Raw genomic sequence first — 22,935 nt, 5'->3', positions numbered from 1 at the left:
GGATGGGACAGAAGGAGTTTTGTGAAAGACGGAGCCGTCTCGTTGACAGTGTCGATCTAAGTCCCCGTATGAAAGACCAATGAATGGGAACTTTGTTCCCATTCATTGATCTCCGGGCTAACGGAATGCGGCGGGAGCGCACGCGATCGCATACACCAGGCAGCAGCAGCAGTGTAGCCTATCTGGACGGATATATCCGTCCAGATAGGATTGAGTGGTTAAAGGGAACCCAAGGTGAGAGGGATATGGAGGCTGTCATATTTATTTCCTTGTAAACAATGCCAGTTGCCAGGAAACCCTGTTGACCTTCTGGCATAAGTAGTGTCTGAGTCAAAACCCTGGAACAAGCATATGGCTGATCCAGTAAAACCTGAGTCAGCTGTTTCAGAGTCCCTGATCTGCTGCATGCTTGTTCAGGGTCTATGGCTGAAAGTATTAGAAACACAGGGTTAGGAGGACTGCCAGGCAACTGGTATTGTTTAAAAGGAAATAAATATGACAGCCTCCATATCCCTCTCACCTCGGTTATCTTTTAAACAAGTATGATTTATTATTTTCGTTCTAATCAGAAATAACCAGCACCTGGATGAAAATTGCACCAATGACCGTTCTTGTGTGTCCAATAATTTCTCTAATGAATGCCATTGAGGTAGCTGGGACATCGGAAAAAGGCAGCTAGCAATATAGCATGCAGATAATGTAAGTAAAATTCGTGCTCATCATGCACAAGTCATTTCCGACTGGTAAAGCCTTAATATTGTCCTGCTGCTGCCTGTTACAGCTTGCATGGAGGAAAGGTCAGCACCATGGGAAAGGTGAACACTTGGCTGGGGTCAGGTATGTCAGATGCACATCTATCTGGATTGTAGATGACTCTACACCAAAGATTCTTCAGTGGAAACTGAACTAATTGAGAAAATTAGCAAGTCAGGGCAAGATGAACACAGGTACAGCTGTTCTGCTGAGCCGCTTATTGGAAGGAACATTTTCATCTAATCTCAATGGGGTTTAATTTCTTTTACTGCAGTTCTGTGTCAACCAAATGCATTGTTTTAGTTTGTTTTTAATCTCTGTTCTCATAACACTAATGAGAGAAAACCGTACATGTAAGCAGTACATTTGGTTGATGTATCACATCTGTAATAGAGATTAATATGTAGCTTCTAAGTTCTTGATCATGAATTGCACATTTTAAAGAGGAGCTATCAGCCATACTATCTCAGAAAAAAAAAACAACACATATACTCTGCTCTGCTTCACTAGGTGGCGCGCCAGACGTAACCAAATTGCTGCAATGCCGGCACAAAGGCTGCAGCGTGTTACCGCATGATCTGTGCCTACTGCATGGATTATGCAGCACTGCAAGTCAATGGGCGATTCAGCGACTGTGCACAACGGGAGCTCGTGGTGTGATGTGTCGTGCATGCGCAGACCGATGGGAATCCCAGTGACCTACTTTCTGCCCAGCAGGGAGAACATCGCTAGCTGGGGGGCGGTGCTCTGCATATGACCCCATCACTGCACCGTGGAGAAGAGTCATATGAAGGCTGATTTCTGCTGTGTGATGCGGTGCTTGCACTGCATCACACCGCTACTATTAGATGTGCAACCGTATTAAGGAAAACAGTACTATTTATTTCTGCCTACATCTTTTCATGTTATTATTAGTTACATAGTTAGTTTGTTTAAAAAATACCATCAAGTTCAACCAGGAAAAAAAAAATAATGCAACCATATTGTATATGTGTCTTATAATAATACAATTTTTATATACTCAAAAAAAAATCAGTTCTGAGCCCATATCCCAGTTGATCTGGGGAAGGCAAAAAACCTTTACCGGCTTGGGCCAATCAGTCATAAAAAGGAAAAAATACTTCTTGACTCCAGTTGGGAATCAGATAAATCCCTGGATCATCTGTGCCTGGAATAACCTGGTAATTATAGCCATGGATGCCCTTCAATGCAAGAAAAGCATCCAAGCATCTTTAACGCCCTCCTGATCATCTAACGCCCATTGGCGGTGGGAGGGTCTTAGCTACAGGACCGCCTAATGCAGATTGGCGTCAGGTCCTGTAGGCGGATATTAGCAGGGATCGCGCGCCCCCACTAAGTTACGTAAACAGCCTGCCAGCCGCAATCAGAGCTGGCAAGCTGTTAGGTATAGAAACCACCATTGTTTTAATTTGTACCTCGCTGCGATCTAGCGCAGAGCTGTACTGGGGACAGCCCTGTCACTTGGCTGTCCCTTGGAGTGACTCACAACGCAATTCCTTTTGTGATCGCACTTAAAAAAAAGCCTTTTTTAATAAAATAATAATTTAAAAAAAAATAATAAAAACCGCAGCAGCAGTCAGATCCCACCAACAGAAAGCTCAGTTGGTTGGCAGAAAAGGAAGTATGATTCATTTGGCTGCTAAGTTGTATGGCCCAGCAGTAAACTGTTAAAGCTGCAGTGTGCTTAATTGTAAAAATAAATAGCCTGGTCACTAGGGGGGTGTAAGCCTGTGGTCCTCAAGAGGTTAAAGGCAGATATAGAGTTTGCCATAACTACTTCCTAGTACTTCATGCAGATCATGTCCCCCTTTCCTTTGTACAATCCTAGGAGATAAAAAGCTCATCTGCCAAGCTTTTGTATTCCCCTCTGATGTATTTATACATGGTAAGCATGCCCTTAGCCGTCTTCTCCCCAAGCTGTCCAACCTTTCTTGGTAAGTTACATCTTCCATCCCTCTCTGATTAATTTTGGCACTACTCCTTTCTTTCTTGGCCGGGAAATTTGCAATAGCAGGGTGAGCCGTTATTTGGCTTCACCCTGTGCCCAAATTTCCCGGGCCCTTTTTACAAGAATGCCTGTTTGTATCAACTGCTACAGACTGGAGTGGTTGTGAGTTTTTAGGGTTGTGCAAACACAATTAATCCCTGTATGTCATCAGGATTGGTGTCACACCCTAGAATGTAGTGAAAAGGACTACTCAGTCCTCACCCTTAAATAAGGCTGCTATCAGACAAATGCTCAACATTGTGTGAAATGTACAAATCATTTTAATTGACTGATGATCAATTTCAGGAAAAATAAGCAGTTCATTTTTTATGGACTGCATACATAATGTGCTCCTCAAGACGAGAGAAATAATATTTATATTGCGCTTTTCTCCTGGTGGACTCAAAAGTGTCTGAGCTGCAGCCACTGTGGTGCGCTCTATAGGCAGTAGCAGTGTTAGGGAATCTAGCCCGAGGACTCCTTACTGAATAGGTGCTGGTTTACTGAACAGGAAGAGCCAAGATTCCCAGGCCTCCTGTGTCAGAGGAAGAGCCCTTAATCACTACACTATACAGCCTCAAACTAGAGATGGCCCGAAACTGTTCATAGCAAGCAGTATTTTGCAAACATCCGCTGTTCACAATTGTGGCGAATAGCAAACATTTGGCGTGTTTGAGTCGCCCCCCTATACATCATCATTGTGCTAAACTTTGACCCCTTACCTCACAGTCAGCAGACACATGGCAGCCAATCGCGCCCCCCCCCCCCCTCCCCCTTATCAAAAAGCAGTTGCGGAGGCCATACTGGATCAATTCTCTGCTGGCTGCTGACTGTTGGTGAGAGCAGGGACAGAATTGCTGCAGATAGGTAGGGAAAGCATTAGCTAGGCCTGTCTCTTGTTCCTCACTTGCTGTGAAAGCACTCCAGACAGCCCTATTGAGGGCTAGCACATCAGTCTCCTGTGTTTTTTGTGTGTGTGACACTCCACAGCCCACTGACACACAGAGCTGTATGCACACTACTTCTGTTGCCTCATTCAGTTACACGCACAGTACCACTCCAGTGCATTATTATTTCACTGTGTTCTGATAGTACTATTGCATTTCTCTGTGTGTGACACTCCACAGCCCACTGACACCCAGAGCTGTGTGCAATGTGATTCCTGCCCTTTAGGGTTTAAAACCCGACTTTGCGTCAACTCCGTAATTTTTGGTGAGACTTTTGGCATGGATCCCCCTCCGGCATGCCACAGTCCAGGTGTTAGACCCCTTGAAACAATTTTTTCATCACTTTTGTGGCCAGAAACAGTCCTTGTAGGTTTTAAAATTTGCCTGCCCATTGAAGTCTATGATGTTTCGCCAGATCCGCCTGTGTGCGAACATTTTTCGGAAGTTTGCGTTCGCGGTTCACAAACAGAAAATTCTATGTTTGTGACATCTCTACCTCACACTATGGTGAACACTTCTATAGGCAGATTCACCCTATGTTCTCATCTCTTCATCTTTGGACAGCTGGACAGGTAGCATCATTATTTGGGGTGGCAACCAGGGAGAATCAAGCACTTCTGCATTAATGAAAGTGGAAGACATCAAAAATAGCTTTGCTTTGTTGTTAAACTTGTTCTTGCACGCCCCTTCACTTTGCTCTAAGAAGCCTGTTGTTGCAGACTCTATGGTTTGTCAGTTTACTCTATGAATAAAACATTTCTGAATTACGCTTTCCTTCATCTATGGCACTCCTAAAGGGAAATTTCACATTATTTTTTTTAAATCGCCATAAACGTAGATCGTTGTCTTTTTGCAATGTAATGTAATCAACCTCTTAAGCCCCAGAGATGTATACTGTGTCCCAGCCCCCCCCCCCCCCCCCCCCCCCCCCACTAGTGACCAGGCCATTTTTTACAATTTCGGCACTTCACATCTTCAACAATTTATTGCTCAGTCATACAGCTTCGCATTCAAATTAATTTTACCTTCTTTTCTTCTCACAAATAGAGCTTTATTTTGGTGGTATCTGATTGCTGTTGCTATTTTTACTTTTTATTTTATTCATGAACAACGAATGAAAACAACAACATAGAGATAAGTTAATTGGCTTCCCCCTTAATTGGCCCTAGACTGAGATATAAACACTACACTATACATACATAGACATATGACTATGGTAGGAATTGGATTGTGAGCCCCTCTGAGGGACAGTTAAGTGACAAGTCTATTCTCTGTACAGTGCTGCGTAAGATGTCAGCGCTATATAGATACTAAATAATTACTAAAAATAACAGCCTGCCAGCGCCGATTATTGGCTGGCAGGCTGATCGCTGGGGCCCGCTGCATAAACTGATGGGAGCTAGTGCGAGCTCACATCAAATCTCGTTCCTGGTAGGATGATGCATATATGCGTTTCAGAAGAACAACAGAGCCGTGAACCAGCCGCCATTCTGTGTTAGGCAGTCCTTTAGCGGTTACAAATGATCTGTTAATTTCAATATGCAGCCAGCTAAGAATTTCCAAAACTAACAGATAATTCAAATTGCTGCACTTTGGAGCCTCAGGCTATTATCACACTGGGACATTGCATTGCATTATAAAGTACATATAACGCAAACAAAAACTGCATTTGCGGTGGCATGCAATGTAACACAGGCAAAGACGCATCTGACAAATCTGCAACGTGTGCGATGCTAACAAGGCGCTGCATATTCTGCATTGTCACACAATGGAATCCGATGCAGCCCATCCAAGGAGGTGTGAACTATTCATACACTTTGGATCACACCCCGTTACATTGCTCAAAACAGTACCAGTGTAAACTAGAAACATGTCAAGGCAATTACTGCCAATAGCTGCCATGTGTTTGAAAAATGTTACTACCTTTATTTTTATGCTTAGGTTGAAGTGAACCTGAACCAAGTAAAATTATTTACATTATGTACACATGATGTACCTGCAAATCAATATGACATTCTTACCTCATCGGCAGTTCCTCTCAGAAGCTCACCATTTTCTTCTTACGATTCCTTCCAGTTCTGACAAAATGTTGTCAGAACTGAAATATATCAGTTGCTGTCAGTTATAACCTTAAGGACAACTGATGTGCCAGGTAATGTCCATGTTTCCCTATGGCTCATGTGGGCGATATTACAGTTTAACAATGTGCTGACCCGGAAGCTGTTATGGGTAATGGCCATTTCCAAAATGGAGGATAGAGAATTCCCTTGATCACAGTGGACAAACAGGACGCAGGAGGGAGGTAAATATGACGTTTGTATGTTTACTTAGACTTTTCATTTTCAGTTCAGGTTTGCTTTAACATAGCATGACATATAGGTAATTGGGGGCATGTGGAGTAAAAGGAGCGTGCAGAAAGTGATAAATCCTTATACCGAAGGGCAGGGCCAGGCCGAGGCAGAGGCGAGAGAGGCTCCAGCCTCAGGGCGCACTGTAGAAGGGGGCGCACAACTCACTCAGCTATTATTACCCTATTGTGTTTGAAGCAGAGAGAAATAAGAAAAGGGGATACATAGCAGGTGACTGAAAGCTAGATAACTAGAGATTAAGGTGTTGGGGGAGAGCCTGGGGCGCCTCTTAGGCTAATAGAAATCAGTGTGTGACGGCTGGGGTGGGAGGGATGGAGGGGCGCACTTTGGTGTCTCACCCTTGGATGCTGGAGGATCTTGTCCTAGCTCTACTGAAGGCTGTGTGTAAGGGGTGTGTGTGGGGGTGGGGGAGGAGGTGGTTTTACAATCCAAAATGTGGACTGTATATAATTTTATACAGTTGTGATCCCAGATCAGTTGCTGCAGGAAGGAGTTACCCATGTGCAGCTGTTCTTTTGTCTCATATGTGCATTTTCTCAGATCTATGTCACTTTTGTGGTAATTGAGGCATTTGTAGAGCGTATCCAACGCTGTGATTAATACAAAGGAATGCAGTTGCCGACAGTCTTATGTTTTTATAGATCTTCAGTGGCTTTTACAGTGTTCGTTTCTAAAATTGAGTGCCACTGAAATAATTATAATGAAATGCTCAGGTGAGATTGTGAAAGTTCTTCAGCAAGTTCTCTTTAAGAATACTCGTGTGATGTGACTCTGACTGCCCAGCAAATTGGCAGATATCCGAATCTCTGTGTCCATGTGCAGAAAAACCTGTCATTTACTCAGTTTGTCACTGTTTAGCAGGGCTGAATCCGAAACAAACAATGTGCTTCTGTGATGAAACTTGGCTATCCATACCCAGCAGACCCGGATCCTCCACAAGGCAGTTCTAGGCAGTTGTCTAGGGCCTGGTGGATGTTGGCCCCTCCAAATCTTTTTTTTTTTTTTTTTTTTAAAGCCAGGCCCCCTTTCATCTTAAGCCATTCCTGAGTGTATGTATTAGTACACCGCCGGTCAGATGAGCTCCTCTGAGTTGTAGCAACTCGGATGGAGATGAAACTGGGGGCGGGGATCGCCATAACCCAGACTCATCCTTGCACTTAACCTCTTGAGGACCGCAGTGTTAAACCCCCCTTAAAGGAATACTATCGATGTATGCATTTATTTTTAAATGCTGCATGTTGTAGCACACATTAGGACAAGTACTAGGAGCAATTTGATTCCTCACACAGCTGTTCCTCTCAGCTGTAAAATCCGTCAGTTTTGGGATACAAAATGTATCTAAATACTGACGGCTCCCAGAGGGCTAGACCATGTCTCTGCACAGGGGAGTTGCTATCAACTCCTCAGTTTATAGTTTAATTATCACCTTGCTGAAATAATCTTATTGATATGGTGGTAAGGGGTTAAAGATTCTAGCAATGTGTGTTTATTATCTTTGCTTCTCTTGACTGAAAGATACTAATAATGCTAATTGTAAACAGTGATCTGCCCCTCTTAGCAGCTTGTAAAGTGGATGCAGCCTGGAGTGAATCACCACAAGCAGGCAGCCAGGCAACCAGTCTGAGTGTAAACACAGACTAGTGTTATAGCTAGTTATATTCCAGCAATATTGCAGCTCATTTAGTTACCTGTTACCACCTCAGATTAGCCTATTTCTCCTCATGTCTCCTGCATGCTGTGAGTGACAAGGTGAAATATATTTGTGACCTGTGTGAGAAATGAATTTTTAAGCAGAAATAGAGGGAGCGAGAGCTGGGTGAATAAATAAAGTGCCCCTAGCACTAGTGGTAATGTGTACACTAATATAGAGTATTAAAAAAAAAGTTGTTTCAATAGTATTTTTATATTTTTTCTCAAATTGGGCCACTGCAGCTTTAAGGCCTCGCTGCAGGGCTGCACAACTCGGCACACAAGTGATCCCCCCTCCCTTTTCTCCCCACCAACAGAGCTCTCTGTTGGTGGTGTCTGATCACTCCCCTAATGTTTATTTATTTATTTATTTTTTGTGTGTAAATATTTGTTTGATTATTTTATTAATAAATTTCCCTATTTTTTTTTTTACTATTTTTTTTTTTAGCACTTTTCAGCAATACCACCTGTCCCTACCCTTCCGGATATGAGTGTACTGAGCAATGTACATTCCTATGGCATGTACACTGCATACAGTCTGTGGGCACTGAGGTAAAGTCAGAGGGTGGAAAAAACGCACAAAAATCAATAGTTAGCACATCAATTTCCACTTGGGCCCCCTACGCTCCAGGGCCCTATAGTAACTGCTGTGACTCTTGCTATGCCCCAGCTTGTTCACACCAATTCCTCAAAATGAATGTATGCTGAGGTGCAGTTAGAAAGGCGGAACTGTCTGTACCAGTAAATAACAATCTCAGGGCTAAGAGAGTTCCGTGTTAGACAAGTTATTAACTATACATAGCAGAATTAAAGAAAAAATAAATTCCCTTAGGTAACTACTGTATTCTGTTTTTGAGGGGGAGGTATTGTGTGTGTAAATCTCTAAAATAAAATCCCATAAAACGTCTGTTCACTCCGTAACGCCCTCTGATATTTCTATCATTATTTTAAGATTTGAAGTTTTTGCCAAGTATGCATCTTGATGGGAACATATTCTGAAACTTGGCATCCTCCCACACAGAGCTGCATTGCCTTGTTTAGAAAAGTTATTTCTTAGCATTTACCTTCCAAATTCATGTGGGGGGGGGGATTGCCACTGCAATCTTTCTCAGTGAGATTTGGTTGGTGCACTGGCCACCCTCCTTGCGTCTGAACTGCATGGATATGCAATGAAAGGAAGCAGCAGAAACCCAACTCGCAGTCCCTGAAACTGAATGCCTACACACACTCAATAACTCTCACCTTCAACAATCCCTGGTCGATCATTAAAGGGGAACTGAAGTAAGAGGTATACAGAGGCTGCCATATTTATTTCCTTTTAAGCAATACCAGTTGCCTGGCAGCCCTGCTGATCCTCTGACTCTAATACTATTAGCCATAGCCCCTGAACAAGCATGAAGCAGATCAAGTGTTTCAGACTTTAAAGTCAGATCTGACAACTAGCTGCATGCTTGTTTCTGGTGTTATTCAGATACTACTGCAGAGAAATAGACCAGCAAGGCTGCCAGGTAACTGGTATTGATTAAAAGGAAATAAATATGGCAGCCTCCGTATACCTCTATCTTCAGTTCCCCTTTAATAAGTTGACTGTTTGGGGAATGAGCAGTGTACAGAGTGCTCTATAGCTGAGCAGTGTATATTGTTCAGTGGAGAGGATGGACAACTGGGTGTCACATGAGAAGCAGTATCTGGCATGGGAAGTGCAAGCTCAGTAGGTTTGTTTGACGCTCATCACTTAGTAATCTACCAAGCTGGATCACTGCACTGCATCGTATCCAGTAGCACACATGCTGGATTCTCGGCCAAGATGGTGCCAAATGACCACCTTGGCTGAAGATCATCTGGTGTGTCTACGAGGCTGAACTCCCCCCAACTCCACTGCTTCTGCTCATGTTACCAGGATTTTAGATGTAGGAGCGTCATTGCACACAGGAAATTCCATATGGGCGCTCAGAAGCTTAAAGCACACCTGAGGTGAGAGGGAGATGGAGGCTGACATGTTTATTTCCTTTTAAACAATGCACATTGCCTGGTTGTCCTTCTGAGCCTCTGCCTCTAATACTTTTAGCCACAGACCCAGAACAAGCATTCAGATAAGGTGCCCTGACTGAAGTCTGGCTGGATTAGCCGCATGCTTGTTTCAGGTGTGTGTGATTCAGACACTACTGCATCCAAAGAGATCAGCAGGACTGCCGGGGGAACTGGTATAGGTTAAAAGAAAATAAATATGTCAGCCTCCATATAGACAGAGGCGCTTAGCGTGATCACGAGACTACACTGTTGTGTACTCCTCCCTATTATTGCCTGAGGAAGCAGGAGTATACCTGCGAAACGCGTTGCTTTGTATTTTGGAGTATGTGAATAAATGTATCTGTTTGAAAACCGACAATTTCATGTCTGCTCCGGGGAGGTAAGTCCATCACTTCCTCCCTTGAAATTTTAAAGATTTTAGCATATTTTATCCTGTTGGCGCCTCTGTTCTCCTTCTGCAAATCCATATTCCTCTCCATTCAGGTGTTTTTAAAGGACAACCGAGGTGACATGTGACATGATGAGATAGACATGTGTATGTACAGTGCCAAGCACACAAATAACTAGGCTGTGTTCCTTTCTTCCTTTCTCTGCCTGAAAGAGCTAAACATCAGGTGTGCAAGTGACAGTTTCTCGGGACCAGATCAGATTGGGTCAGACTATAGCATAACCCTCACTGATAAGTAATTACAGCCATAAAACACTTTTCTGTTAGTAAATTGCTTCAGAGATCAGGAAAGATATAAAAAGGGCCAATAATTCATAGATTTGAGCTCTGGCATACTTCAATGAAGGTGTCATTGAGCAGAGATAATGAAGCAGTAAAAACTTAAAAACTAAAATTTAAATATAAAATAAAACTGTGGGATATCCAGAAAAGTCATTTTTAGGAGAAATATGATAGATACAATTGTTTTTCTCAACAATTTATTTTCACCTCGGATGCACTTTAAATAGAAGTGACTGTCCACCCATTATTCCAGACTAAAGGGGCAGTATAATTGCATGCAAGCAGCCTCCCTGGCTTCAAATTGTCTTCTCTCCTTCTCTGACTGATTGCATATGTCACACTGGGGTACAGCTAGGACGGGCAGGCTGTTCTGGCACTTCTGCCCCACTCCATGCATCTGTGAGTGGAGGGAGTAGAGATCACCTGAGGGAAATAGGGGTAGGCAAGGAACTGTCACTCAATGATAGGAGGGAGGGAGAGGTCGGGCTGCCCTCCCCGCGGCTCCGGCTCCCTCCTCCTCTACAGCGCCCCCCTCACAACAGCGCCCAGGGCGGCGGCAAGGGCCGCACGACCCTAAAAACAGGCCTGCTCCTTCTTTTTCTCTCCTTCTCTCTCACCGCCTGCATTTTCCAAGACATGCGGTGGGGTGTCTGATATTGCTGCAGACCAGTTGAGCGCCACACAGAGTCTAGCAGGCAGCTCCGCTCGACATAGCACTCAGACGGACCCATCTAGCTTAAGTTTTGTGTAATGTGCAACGTGTAATTTTTGCTATATCTCTGAAATGACCTTTTGTATCTCTATGATTCTGCTGTACCATACCATCACCGACCCTGTATGTGCCAAAAATAATTCCGGGTACAACCCCCGTTGTACTTGGTGAAATAAATGATTCTGATAAACATTGCAGTACACTGTGTGCTTTGAAAATGCCTCGCTTTTGCGATTGCGAATGGATCTCGGCTCCTTAATACAAAACTCCAAAAGCTGATCTCAGCTGATTGTGACACAAAAAAAATAACATGCCAGACAAATGTCAATATATAAACACTTCATTTATTTATATTTCAGATTTACTGCTTAGCTCAGTAATATATATTCTTCCATATATATATTAATGTCCAATAGTGGGCATACTTATTTTGTAAGCACCAGTATTATATAGTAGTCAAATGTGCATTTTACAGACTGATTTAAAGGCATGATATCAGATGTATTTAAAAAGTCCCCATAAGCTATTTTCAGCTCTTTACAAAGGGTTTGCTTAAAGTGAACCTGTAAGGACCTAAAAAATAAAATAAAAGGTTGATATAGACCTCAGTAGAGGGAAGCCCCCAGATAGTCCACAGTTTCCATGCAGGGTCCCTCTGAACATATCAGTCAAGAGCTTGTTTGCTATGTTCTTGTGGCCGTTCCCCCTTCCATGTACGAGCATGACGGCCATGCCTGCAAAGTAGCACGAAGCCGCTGGTGGGCATAGAGTACAGGTATGAAGAGGAGACGGTACCAGGGAGCAGCAGTGGGGTCGAGGAGGTCATGGAAAGCCTTTGGAGTAAGTATCAAACTTTACCCTTTTTTCGTCCTTAGTGTCGCCGTAAAGATGAACTTAAACGACTACTGTAGGGAGGTAGGGGGAAAAGAGTAGGGGGGCTTCTAATGGTCCCCTGCAGACGTCCTGTGCCTGCGCAGCCACTCACTGATGCTCGGGTCCCGCCTCCGGTTCACTTCAGGAATATCCGGAAAACCACTGCGCCTGCGCAGCTGCGCCCTCGCTCCTGCTGACATCACCAGGAGTGTATTGCACAGGCCCAGTACAGTCTGCGTCTGCACAGTACGTTCCTGGTGATATCAGCGGTATTGAAGACACAGCCACACAGGCGCTGTGGTTTTCTGACTTTACAGTCGGAAATTACAAAAGTGAACCGGAGGCGGGACCATCGGTGAGTGGCTGCGGGGGACCATTAGAAGCTCCGGGTAAGTTCAACTCTTTTTCTCCCTACCCCCCTAAAGTAGTCCCTTAAAAGTTAGCTAACCAGTAACATGATGAGATAAGTCCCAATTCTACTGAGAACTAGGCAGGGATTAGTTTTCTTGCTTTAAATGTTAACAATCCAGGGCCCATATGCAAATCACTTTTCCTCCTGGGAGATAATTTTTCATCTTCTATTTAATATAATTTTTCTGCACCTTGTAATTGAAAAACTACTGTCAAAATTATTCTGAATGTTTTCTTGCTTGTTTAGGGTTTTAAAGGTACGCTGAGCAGACGCTGTGGGTATGCACATAAGCACACCCACGTCTATTTGGTAAAGAGCAAACATTCACCGGCCCCTTCTCAAAGAGCGCTCCTGCTCCTGGGCTGGCCGCTATAAATGACATTGTACTCGGCGACTGAACTAAAGTTGTGCTGTGACCCGGAATAGGAAGCCTGCGGGTCCTCTCTGCGCATGCGCAGGCTTACAGGCTCCTTTCCCCTCCCTCTGCCGCATGTCATTATGTGTTTCACACGCGGAGGGGAGGAAAAAGCCAGGAAGCCTGCGCATGCGCAATGAGGACCCGCAGTGGGAGCCACAGTGCGACTTTAGTTCAGAGTCGCCGAGTACAATGTCATTTACAGGAGCAGGAATGCTTTGATAAGGGGCCAGTGAGTGTACACTCTTTACCAAATAGACGTCGGTATGCTTGTATGCATACTCGCAGCGTCTGCTCAGGGTCCCTTTAAAGGCATTTTATTGACATGTTTGAAAAAATCACCTAGGAGGAAACTCAGGAGAAAATGTTAATTGCAAATCGTCCAAATACTCTAAGGGCTTGATTCACGAAAGAGTGCTAACTGTTAGCATGGCCGTTTTCGCACGCTCGTGATTTTCCGCGTGCAGTTAAACGTTTTCGCGCGCAAACGTGAATTTTCGTGTGAAAACTATATCAATTTCGCGCAAAAAAATCACGTTTGCGCGCAAAAAAGTTTAATTGCGTGCGAAAATTCGCAAAAGTGCTAATTATTAGCACGGCCGTTTTCGCGCGAATTTTAGAGTTTTCGCGCGAAAACGGCCGTGCTAATAATTAGCACTCTTTTGTGAATCAAGCCCTAAATGTCAGTATCTTTATGATTGGACTGTCCCCCTAAATCCCAATACACACGCTCAACAGCGGACTTTTATGCAGCACAATTATCAAACAACCTTTGTTGTGACACAAGTTGAAACCAAAAAAAGTTGCTTGCTATTGTTCACACAACTGATGAGATTCATAAGAAGTCAATCCAACCATTGGATTGACGTCTTATCAGTCTTATCAGTTGTGTGAACAATAGCAAGCAACTTTTGGTTGTTTCAACTTGTTTCACAACAAAAGTTGTTTGATAATTGTGCTGCATAAAAGAAGGCTGTTGCGCGTGTGTATGAGGCTTAATAACTAATTAGAGCTAATAAAATTCCTATTTAGGTGAAAAACACTGCTGAGTGCAAGGAACAGATTAAAAAAAAAATCAAGATTTGTCTGTGTGTGAGCTGAAAAAGGAAAAAAAAATTCACCCAAGACAGTAAAACTTTAAATGTACATTTTTAACCTTTAGATATTACACATAATAAGACTACCAATTTCCAAGAAAACCCTATGTAGGAATAGGACTATCGATACAATTAGCTCATCACTTAATTGTCACTTCAGTGTTTGAGTTAATTGTTTACTGCTGGTAAAGTGAATCACTTGCTGGCTTCTTGTGTCTCTCTGGGGCTTTGGTTATAAGATACTGCTATCCGTGTTCACAGTTCTGTTCAGCTGCTATGCCACACTCACCAGGTTTATTATAAATAATTTGAATGGATAGAATACTGGGGCCTCCACCAACGAGATTGCAATACGTTCATTATTACAGGGAACAGACTTAACAATCCTTTATGGGGAACAGCTTATTGGAGACTCCCAGGAGATACAAGAAGCCACTTGGTAAACTACAGTGCCTTCTTGTATTGAAATACTGAATTTGGATGAAGCTGATTGTGGACCTGCTGGGGAAAGACTACATATAGTGCACCCTTGCCACCACAGTAGCACTTTTACCTCTTACTAATAAGGCTCTCTCAAGGCTCAGGAGAACTTAGAATTACATAGACTGGCTTTTGCACCAGTGCAGTGACCTGACGGTGATCATGTGGTGAAGGTGAGGGGCAGATCAAATTTACAACTGGCTTTGGGGATCCTCTGGGAATCTAGAGCTCCACTGGTGACTGGCAGCAGGGAGCTTTATACAAAGCAGTGTTACCACCATTTACTATTACAGATTGCCCAGCAAGCTCATGGGGAAATAGAACTCCTAGGAGTGTGTAAGGGGCTGAAAACAACAAAAAGCCTTCTTACAGTGATCCAGTGCAGGATCCTTTTGAAGAACAATCACTGTTAGCCTGATATATGAAGGGCTATATAATCATTATTATGGTCAGTGAGTTCACGGGTAAGATCTCCTTCTAAATCATGAAGTCTCTCTTCTTCCATATTCCGCAGCAGAATACCCCAGAACTAAGCCTGCAGTCATATAAGGTGTCGGTTTGTGATATACAACAATGACCTACCGTACATTATGAGGGACAAATATATATACAAACTGCAGATGAACTTGAAATGTTTTTAGTATATCACCTTCTTTAATCCCTTTTTATAGTATTACTCTTTTTCTATTTTTTTTTATATTTTCTTTGGCTGCAGGACAGGTTCTCTGCTGGCAATGGCATGAGTTTGCTTTCAACACTAAGTTGAGCACAGGAGGATATCTTAGAAGGCAACATAACCCTGATATCCAGAATTTCTGGGCACCTGTCCTACCTCATAGCCCCCTCCCCCCATACATAACTCTAACCTGACCCTCTACCCCATGCCTTCCATTAATCTAATCCCATGATTATTGCTACTCCCTAACTGCCCTAACTTTCACCTTGTGCCTAACTTCAAATCTTCTACCCCCTAATGCCTAACATTAATCTAACCCTTCACCCAAACATCCCTCAAAATTAAACCTAAGCCTAATGCCTAGTACACACAATGCAGTTTTCCATCAGATTGACAGCTGAATTGATTATTTCTGACAAGTCCGATTTGATTTCCGATCGTTTTTCTGATTGATTTTGTACAGAAGTGATCAGAAAAATTATCGGAAATTAGATTGGACCTGTCAGAAATAATCGATTCGTCCGTCTATTTGATGGAAAAATGCATTGTGTGTACTAGTCATAACTTACATCCCAGTGTATAGTCAACCCAAACCAAACACAGTAGCTTTTTTTTTTACCTAACTGATAACCCTATCCTAACTCTAATTCTAGAATGGACTAGAGTCCAATGATGGCGCCTCCCCCTGCTTACCTTATACAAAAAGTCAGCAATACTACCAGCCAGGACCGAAAGTTCTGATAACTTCTTCAGTGCAGTTCTGCACCGTAACAGTGGCAAAAACATCTGCTTTGTCCCTCCTTCTGATATTGTATAAGCAACAGCATGCAGTTTATTAAAGCAATATGACACAGATGTGATCTACAGTTCTACTTCCATTCAGTGAAAAAAGCAGACAATATAAACAGCCATGATATGATTCTAACATGGATTATGGAGCATGGTATATAATAGACAACTCAGGCTTGAAGAATTGCAGAGGTTAATACAATGGTGTTAGAATTTCACAGTTAAGGGTTTAAACTCCAGTCGGTGTTATATAAAGTTGTTGACATTTTGTGTATTAGGGACCCTTATTCATATATCATTGGAATGAGTTTCTTGGTGTGTCTTCCCTGGAAGACTATTCCTGTCAGTCGTAGGTGGAGCTCTGAGCTTCTAAAGTTAATCAAGGCAAAATATATTTGTAGTATTCAAGCAGACATGGTGTACTTGGAAGAAAAAATTGCTTGTGTTAGTAACAATATTCTTGCCAACTTGTCCCGGCAACATAACGCCATATTTGTGAGCGCACAAGAAGTTGGATTTAACACTGTCAACAAAGGGATGGTTGAAGGCCAAACAAGATCACTTGAGCGTGATTTGATGGATCTATTCAGCTGAACCTTTCTGTCGCCTTTTGGATGGTGGGACCAGGTGCACGGGCAATTCTGAGGGTAGGCCATGCCCATCCAGTTTGACTTCAATTAAATGACTTGCCAAGGCAAACTCCTCATCATCCAGCATACCATCTCTGTCAACATCAGAGAGCTTCCATATCTTGCCTAGAACAGAATTGGGCAACTTAGTGGTAATCATCCAGTTCTTGGCTTTAGTGCCGTTTAGTTTTCCATCAGTGGGGGCCAAGTTGAAAAAGATTTCGTCGTATTTTGGTTTATCTTTGGTAACCACCCATTCTTCATCATCAAGGCCTTCAAAAATTCCATCAATGCAGCCTTCAATAAAGGGACCATTATGAGTCCCATCAAAGGCTCCTCCTTGTACCACGTTGTCAGTGGTGTCCAGGTCTTCCTGCTTCAGCAGTGGCATGAGTTTGGCAATATCATTGGTCATCATCTCATCTAGAACGTCAATCATATTGAGCTTCAATGAGTGGAATTTTGTGAAGTCGTGAATCATTAGCTGCTCCTGTTGAAGGGAAAAAAGTGCAATTGCAAATTAATAGTTAAAACTGTTGTATGATTGTTATCATACTTTACATGCCAATGTCACTTATATGTGTTCTACACGTTATTACTTGCACCTCTGATATTTGTGGTTTATTCTATATCCTGGTCTACTGTGTCAGAAGGGCTCTGCTTCTGACACAGGATACCTGGGTTTGAATCTTGGCACTTCCTTTTCAGTAAGCCTGCACCTATTCAGTAAGGAGACCTTAGGCTAGTCTCCCTAACACTGCTACTGCCTACTGAGCACACCCTAGTGGCTGCAGTTCAAGCGATTTGAGTCCGCCAGGAGAAACATGCAATATAAATGTTATGTGTCTCGTCTTGTCAATGGGCTTTATTTCTGGCAAGATAGAGACATGTGGACCTTTTACATTTCCCTACATCCATCCATCTTCCCCTCACCACTGATACAGAGATACTTTGCCCGTTTTCTGATGCGATAGGACCCACAGGCTTCTCCGGTGGGTCTAGCTTTTCTACCCCCCGGCAGCGAGCAGAGAAATCCCGAACAAAAGAGGCTTCCCCTGTGGCCGGTCGGCCGTTAACTCCTTAGGTTCCTGTTTGAAAATGCTGAGGAACTAGTGGGGTAATCACCTAAGAATGGTATCTGTAAAGTTTCTTGGAAGTTCATCTAAGCTGTGGCAAATAAATAACATGTTAAGAAAGAATAATGGACCGATTCAGAGGGAGTAGAGGCAGTATACCAAACAGTATAAAAAACATGTACATCTAAAGGAATGTCGGGATGCTTCTTACTATTGTAAATCCCTCACTGCACAGAGTTTGTCTATTGAAGCCAGTAAATTACCGAACTTTTACAACACCTGTGAACATTTTTATGAATTAGCACACAAAAGTCTAAAATGCAGAATGCGGTGATTTACCGAGCATTTTACATTTACCGCACTGTGCTCTATGAATCGAGGCCATTGAGACTTGACATTGAGTGCGCTCTCTCCTATCTCCCTAAGGCTTCTTTTACACTACATGCGATTCAGATTTCCGATTTTGATGCGATTTTACTTGCAGTTCAGGCCCCCTGCACATTTTAAATCCAATTTGCAATTCCGATTTACAATTCTGATTATGAATTCCGATTTTCACTGGATGCTAGAAAGGAGGAAACCACAGAATAAAATGCATCATCCAGGACTATTTTTTTTTTTTTTAATTGCATCAAAAATCGGAATCGTATGTAAAATGGCATCAAAATTGGAATTGCATGTAGTGTAAAGGAGTCCTAAAAAAGTTCTGCATGCTGCATTTTTCTTCTTGTGTTGCCAGCATCCGGTGAAAATCGGAATCAGAAATTGGAACCAAGATGGCGCCGAACTCGGACGCCTTGGCCACAGGGCTCCGGCCTTTTCTGCTTTTTAATCTCTCTCTCTCTCCTCCACTCACCTCTGTGTTTCCACCTCTTTCTGAGGTAGGAGGCGGAGGACATGGGCACTGCCAGCCTGGCTCTGGTTCAGCCACGGGTTCCGGCATATGACGGCGGCGAGAGGATCAGCTGTCGGGGCCGGCGAGAGAGATCAGCTGTTCGAGGCCGGCGAGAGAGATCAGCTGTTTGGGGCCGGCGAGAGGATCAGCTGTTCGGGGCCGGCGAGAGGATCAGCTGTTCGCATGTGCGTAGGCATGGAGAGGCAGCGCTGATCCGTTGCCGCTGCCCCGGACCACCTGCGCTGATCCCATCACGGCATTGATGGCCTCCAGCATGTTCCAGCCATCCAGTTCCGGAGGACGACGCTGTGCAGGCCACCGGCCACCCTGCTGGTCGGGCGCGCCCGGCTTCACACAGGCACCGTCGTCGCTGCCCCGAGCCAGCCCCTTCAGCCACCGCCACGACAGAGGCTTCAGTGACGCAGGCTCAAGGGAGAGCTGCCGACCCAGAGGTCAGTGTTCCACGTGGTGCGGGCCTATGGTACATGGCCTGCACAGATGACGCCACTCTCGGCTGTTCCGGCCACCGCGTACAGCTGATGCTGAGCCGCTGCCGAGGAGACCAGGATGTCACATGGAGGGAGGCGACAGCTGCAGCAGGAGCCGCCGATTAGAGCAGCATGGAGCCCCGGGAGACAACCCACGCAGCTTCTCTGCCGCCACTCCCCAGCCAACCAAAGCCACGTGGAGCCTCAGCCATGGATAGCTCCTGGGTCTGAGTGAGGGCCGCACCAGCCATCAGGTCACTGGCCATGCTGCCTTTTCAGCCACCAGACACTGTAGCAACCTCGGGATGCCAGTCACACTGCCCCAGCAGCCATTAGACCCATGCTCTCCTTCTCCGCTGCCAGAGCCTCTCCACCACAGGGTCAACAAGGTACCCGTGATCCTGCACTCCACCACCACTGTGCCTGCAGCCCCATTGTAGTACATCAGCTGCACGGAAAACCATTGGGACTTTTTTTTACCAGGCCACTAGCCAGCTGCAGCAGTGCCCAGGGACTATCTCTCCCCTCGGTCAGCCATTGGGACTTGTTTACCAGGCCACTAGCCAGCTGCGGCAATGCCCAGGGACTATCTCTCTCCTCTCCTCCTCTCTCGCTGCTCTGTCCTCACTTTCTCATCTTATCTTCCTTCCTTTTCTCTTGCATCTTCTCTCGCATCTCTCTCTCTTCCCCAGGGTTGGACTGGGGGGGCATCTGATTCAAGTATCGCTGCAGAAGCGTTTAAATGCCTATACGGCAGCGGATTACCCCCTCCAGTCCTTCCCCTGGGTCCACTTGTAAGCTTCTATTCTCTATATCTCTCTACGCTTCTTTTCCAGGAATCCTGGGGGGGGGCATCCAATTAGCTGAAGAGCTGTTGAGTACTGTAGAGAAGGTAGCGCTCCACTCAGATAGCACTGGATGTCTTCTCGGGAACTATGTAACTAGGTATTGTGTTCCATGCACTGTGTACTCACTACTAAATGTAATGTACATTACTGCTTGTGTTTTGCTGTACCATCACCGACCCTGTATGTGCCAAAAATAATTCCGGGTACAACCCCCGTTGTACTTGGCGAAATAAAGTGATTCTGATTCTGAATTGGAATTTGCAGTGTAATAGAAGCCTAAATTGGGTATCCTGAATAATGTAGTATGTTCTATTAGTCATCATTACGGTGCCTCTTTAAAGTAACAGACGTTACTCATAATGACATTTTCAACACAGCAGGTTAGTTCTGCGCCATCATAGCAGCAATGCCCCACGTAATGGTAATTTGCCAGACCTTGAATTGCATCTCCCTCCAAGTTGCGAAAACTTGGAGGGGGAATAGTATTTAATGCTACCTGGGAATTTAGCGGCAGCAGGGAGAGCCGTCATGCGCCTCACTACCTGGTGCAGAGACGCCATATACATATTTTCAAAGTAAGCCATCTGTGTGTGTTACCTGCATTTTGGCGCAATCCGGGAAATCTCCTGGTGAGATGTGATGCTCCAGCTGGATTTTGGCATAAATAACGGGTAACTCGGCAATCAGCTGCTTCTTCTTGTTTCCTTTACGGAAGACCGATGGCATCTCCTTCTTCAGGTAGCTTATAATGTGAGCGTGGACCTGTGGTTTACACAAAAACACAATGACCATTAACAATAAAGTTTTTTTGTTTTATAAATCCACATTGCTTCTTCTAATATCTGCAGATGCAGGGGTGTAACTAACTACAAATCATCGGGTCCCCCAGTGTTCACACCCTATCCCTTGCCTACTCCTGTTGGCCTCCAAAGCCGGGGTCCATCATGCAAAGGTCATAGAACAAGTGTGACCATCATAATCTCCCCACCCATAAGTGTAGCCACAAAAACACTGGATCTGAAGGATAAACCCCCTTATCAGAGGTGCACCACCACCACCGCGCTTTAGCCCCCCTCCCCCCCCCAAGATTGGCGACATTTGTTTGTCGCCATCCCGGAGGTAAACACAGAAATGCCCGCCAGAGGCATTTGTACAGTGTCTTCCTCTCTCCCTAGCCATGCCTCCTGCCACTCCCCCAGCTCCCTGCTTGCTGGTGAGAGAATGAATCTCTCTTTCCAGCGTCGTGACCCAGAGGTCACGAAAGTGAAAGTGGGCCATTGCTGCCCACAGGAGCAGCAGGGATCAGGGGTATTTGAAGCTACTTGATCCGCTCAGCCCCCGGATAAAGAAGCCTACTTTTTTATTTTTTTATTTCATGAGCCCACCTCAGGCTCTCTTTAAAGGGAACCTAAACTGAGAAGAATATGGATTTTTCCTTTTAAAATAATACCAGTTGCCCGACTCTGCTGCTGATCCTGTGCCAAGCTGATCGCTCAAGTCCAGACTTATCAGCTGAACGACAGACTGTACACATGCCCGATTTGATGTCCAAATGACCGGTTGTTTGGAAGTCCAAACGACTGGTCGTTTGCGAAAATCCGATGTGTGTATGTACCTTTTAAGGAAACATCCATATCCCTCTCAGTTAAGGTTCCCTTAAACTTTTGTTTTCCAATTAATTGTGGTAAGATTGTACAATCAAGATTGTATGATTAATGGGTGAGTGCAGAAAAATGAACTGGTATGCCAGAGTACTAATCGCTAAGGACCAATGAAACCAATTAGAAGCACCAGACATTGGCTTCTCCAGCCTTAGGGTGTGGAGTGAGGCCAGGCACTTATTAGCCTTGAACAATATCACATAATGAACACTTTTTATTGTGGTCTGCAATGTTATTAGTACAGTGGGAGTTACAGCCACCTGTCTGTAGGAGGTTTTAATGCAATGAGCCACAAGGGTCATTATCAGTTGCCTCCCACATCCCTGTTTATTGTCCTCATTCTTTCAATGGCAAGACATAATACTTGGCACAGACAAGGCCAAGAATAAATGGCAAGGCTAGCACTTATAGTGTCTTTGAGCATTTCGCGTCACTCTTAGTCCGTCAGCATCCTGTGGTCTTCCTGTTGAGGAAGCCTGGAGCATTCACCAGGAGTTGGCAGCAAGTACCAGAGACGGCAACATCAATAGAGAGAATGGTAGGAAGGCCGAGAGGGCGGGAGCGTGGGACATCTTACACTTCAAGGGGACAGGATGACTGAAAAGCTGGGCGCTTCCTCTGGGACTGACACCAGTAGTGACACAGACACACTTATCTCTTTCAGATGTGACAGGAACCATCAGATAAGAGATAAGACAGCGCTCTTCCCAGCCACTATAGCGTATGACTTTCAGCTGTGGAATAAGCAGCACACCATTCCCAGTCCTTTTTATAGTCTTTTTAACTGCATGCGACATCTCTTCTCAGAAAACAATTCATACACCGCCATACATCTCTTGACTTGGCTGCCGAACGACCATCCGGAAACCTCCTGCCGATTCCCCCAAATGTTAGGTGGACCTCCCTAGAGCCCGTGCATTAATACTTTACCTGTGTTACGCTTCCCCACGCTTTGTCTGCACTCTTCTTCCTCATTGGTGCCCCACGTGGTCACCAAAGTATTGCATGTGGGGATCGTGTGTGACTTCACACAGGCACCCTATGTGCAATAAACCGGCAGCCACGTGGGGCGCCAATGAGGAAGAAGTGTGCAGACACTCAGGGGACAGCAGACAGGTGTAAAGTAGTATGCACGGGCACTGGGGGGGGGGGGGATCCATCTAATATTTGGGGGGACGTGAGGGTGGCGAGGCGATGGAACTGCGTCGGGAGGCAGATATCATGCTAAAATCGATCAGGAATTGTCCTGCAGTTTATGGTGGCCAACAGATCTCTCTCCGATCAGAGAGATCTGTCTCTTGGTTGATTGGCTCCCAAAATTGCTATGAGTACCTTTTACTTTTATTCAATATTACAT

At 44.5% G+C, this 22,935-nt stretch overlaps 2 protein-coding genes across 11 annotated transcripts in view; one reads left to right on the top strand and one right to left on the bottom strand.

Annotated features, from left to right (window-relative positions):
* Window positions 1–22,935, top strand: part of LOC137528903 (calpain-1 catalytic subunit-like) — a 266,591-nt gene that overhangs the window by 50,778 nt on the left and 192,878 nt on the right. Inside the window, exon 3 of one of the 10 annotated variants that reach the window (XM_068250658.1) lies at window positions 15,232–15,304. The exons of the other annotated variants lie outside the window; for them this stretch is intronic. The gene's annotated coding sequence lies outside the window, so the exon portion shown is untranslated. The remainder of the gene's footprint in view (window positions 1–15,231; window positions 15,305–22,935) is intronic. 10 annotated transcript variants of the gene reach the window in all.
* Window positions 13,901–22,935, bottom strand: part of EHD2 (EH domain containing 2) — a 75,505-nt gene continuing 66,470 nt past the window's right edge. Inside the window, exons 4-5 of the mRNA XM_068250666.1 lie at window positions 20,515–20,679; window positions 13,901–17,100 (exon numbers count right to left, since the gene is read on the bottom strand). Coding sequence (XP_068106767.1) covers window positions 16,564–17,100; window positions 20,515–20,679 — 702 coding nt within the window. The 3' untranslated portion in view covers window positions 13,901–16,563. The remainder of the gene's footprint in view (window positions 17,101–20,514; window positions 20,680–22,935) is intronic.

Source organism: Hyperolius riggenbachi, chromosome 8 (genome assembly GCF_040937935.1).
Source record: "Hyperolius riggenbachi isolate aHypRig1 chromosome 8, aHypRig1.pri, whole genome shotgun sequence".
In the NCBI taxonomy this organism is placed as follows: Eukaryota; Metazoa; Chordata; class Amphibia; order Anura; family Hyperoliidae; genus Hyperolius; species Hyperolius riggenbachi.
Note: the sequence above shows the minus strand (reverse complement) of the source record. Positions and strands in the feature narration are given on the sequence as shown.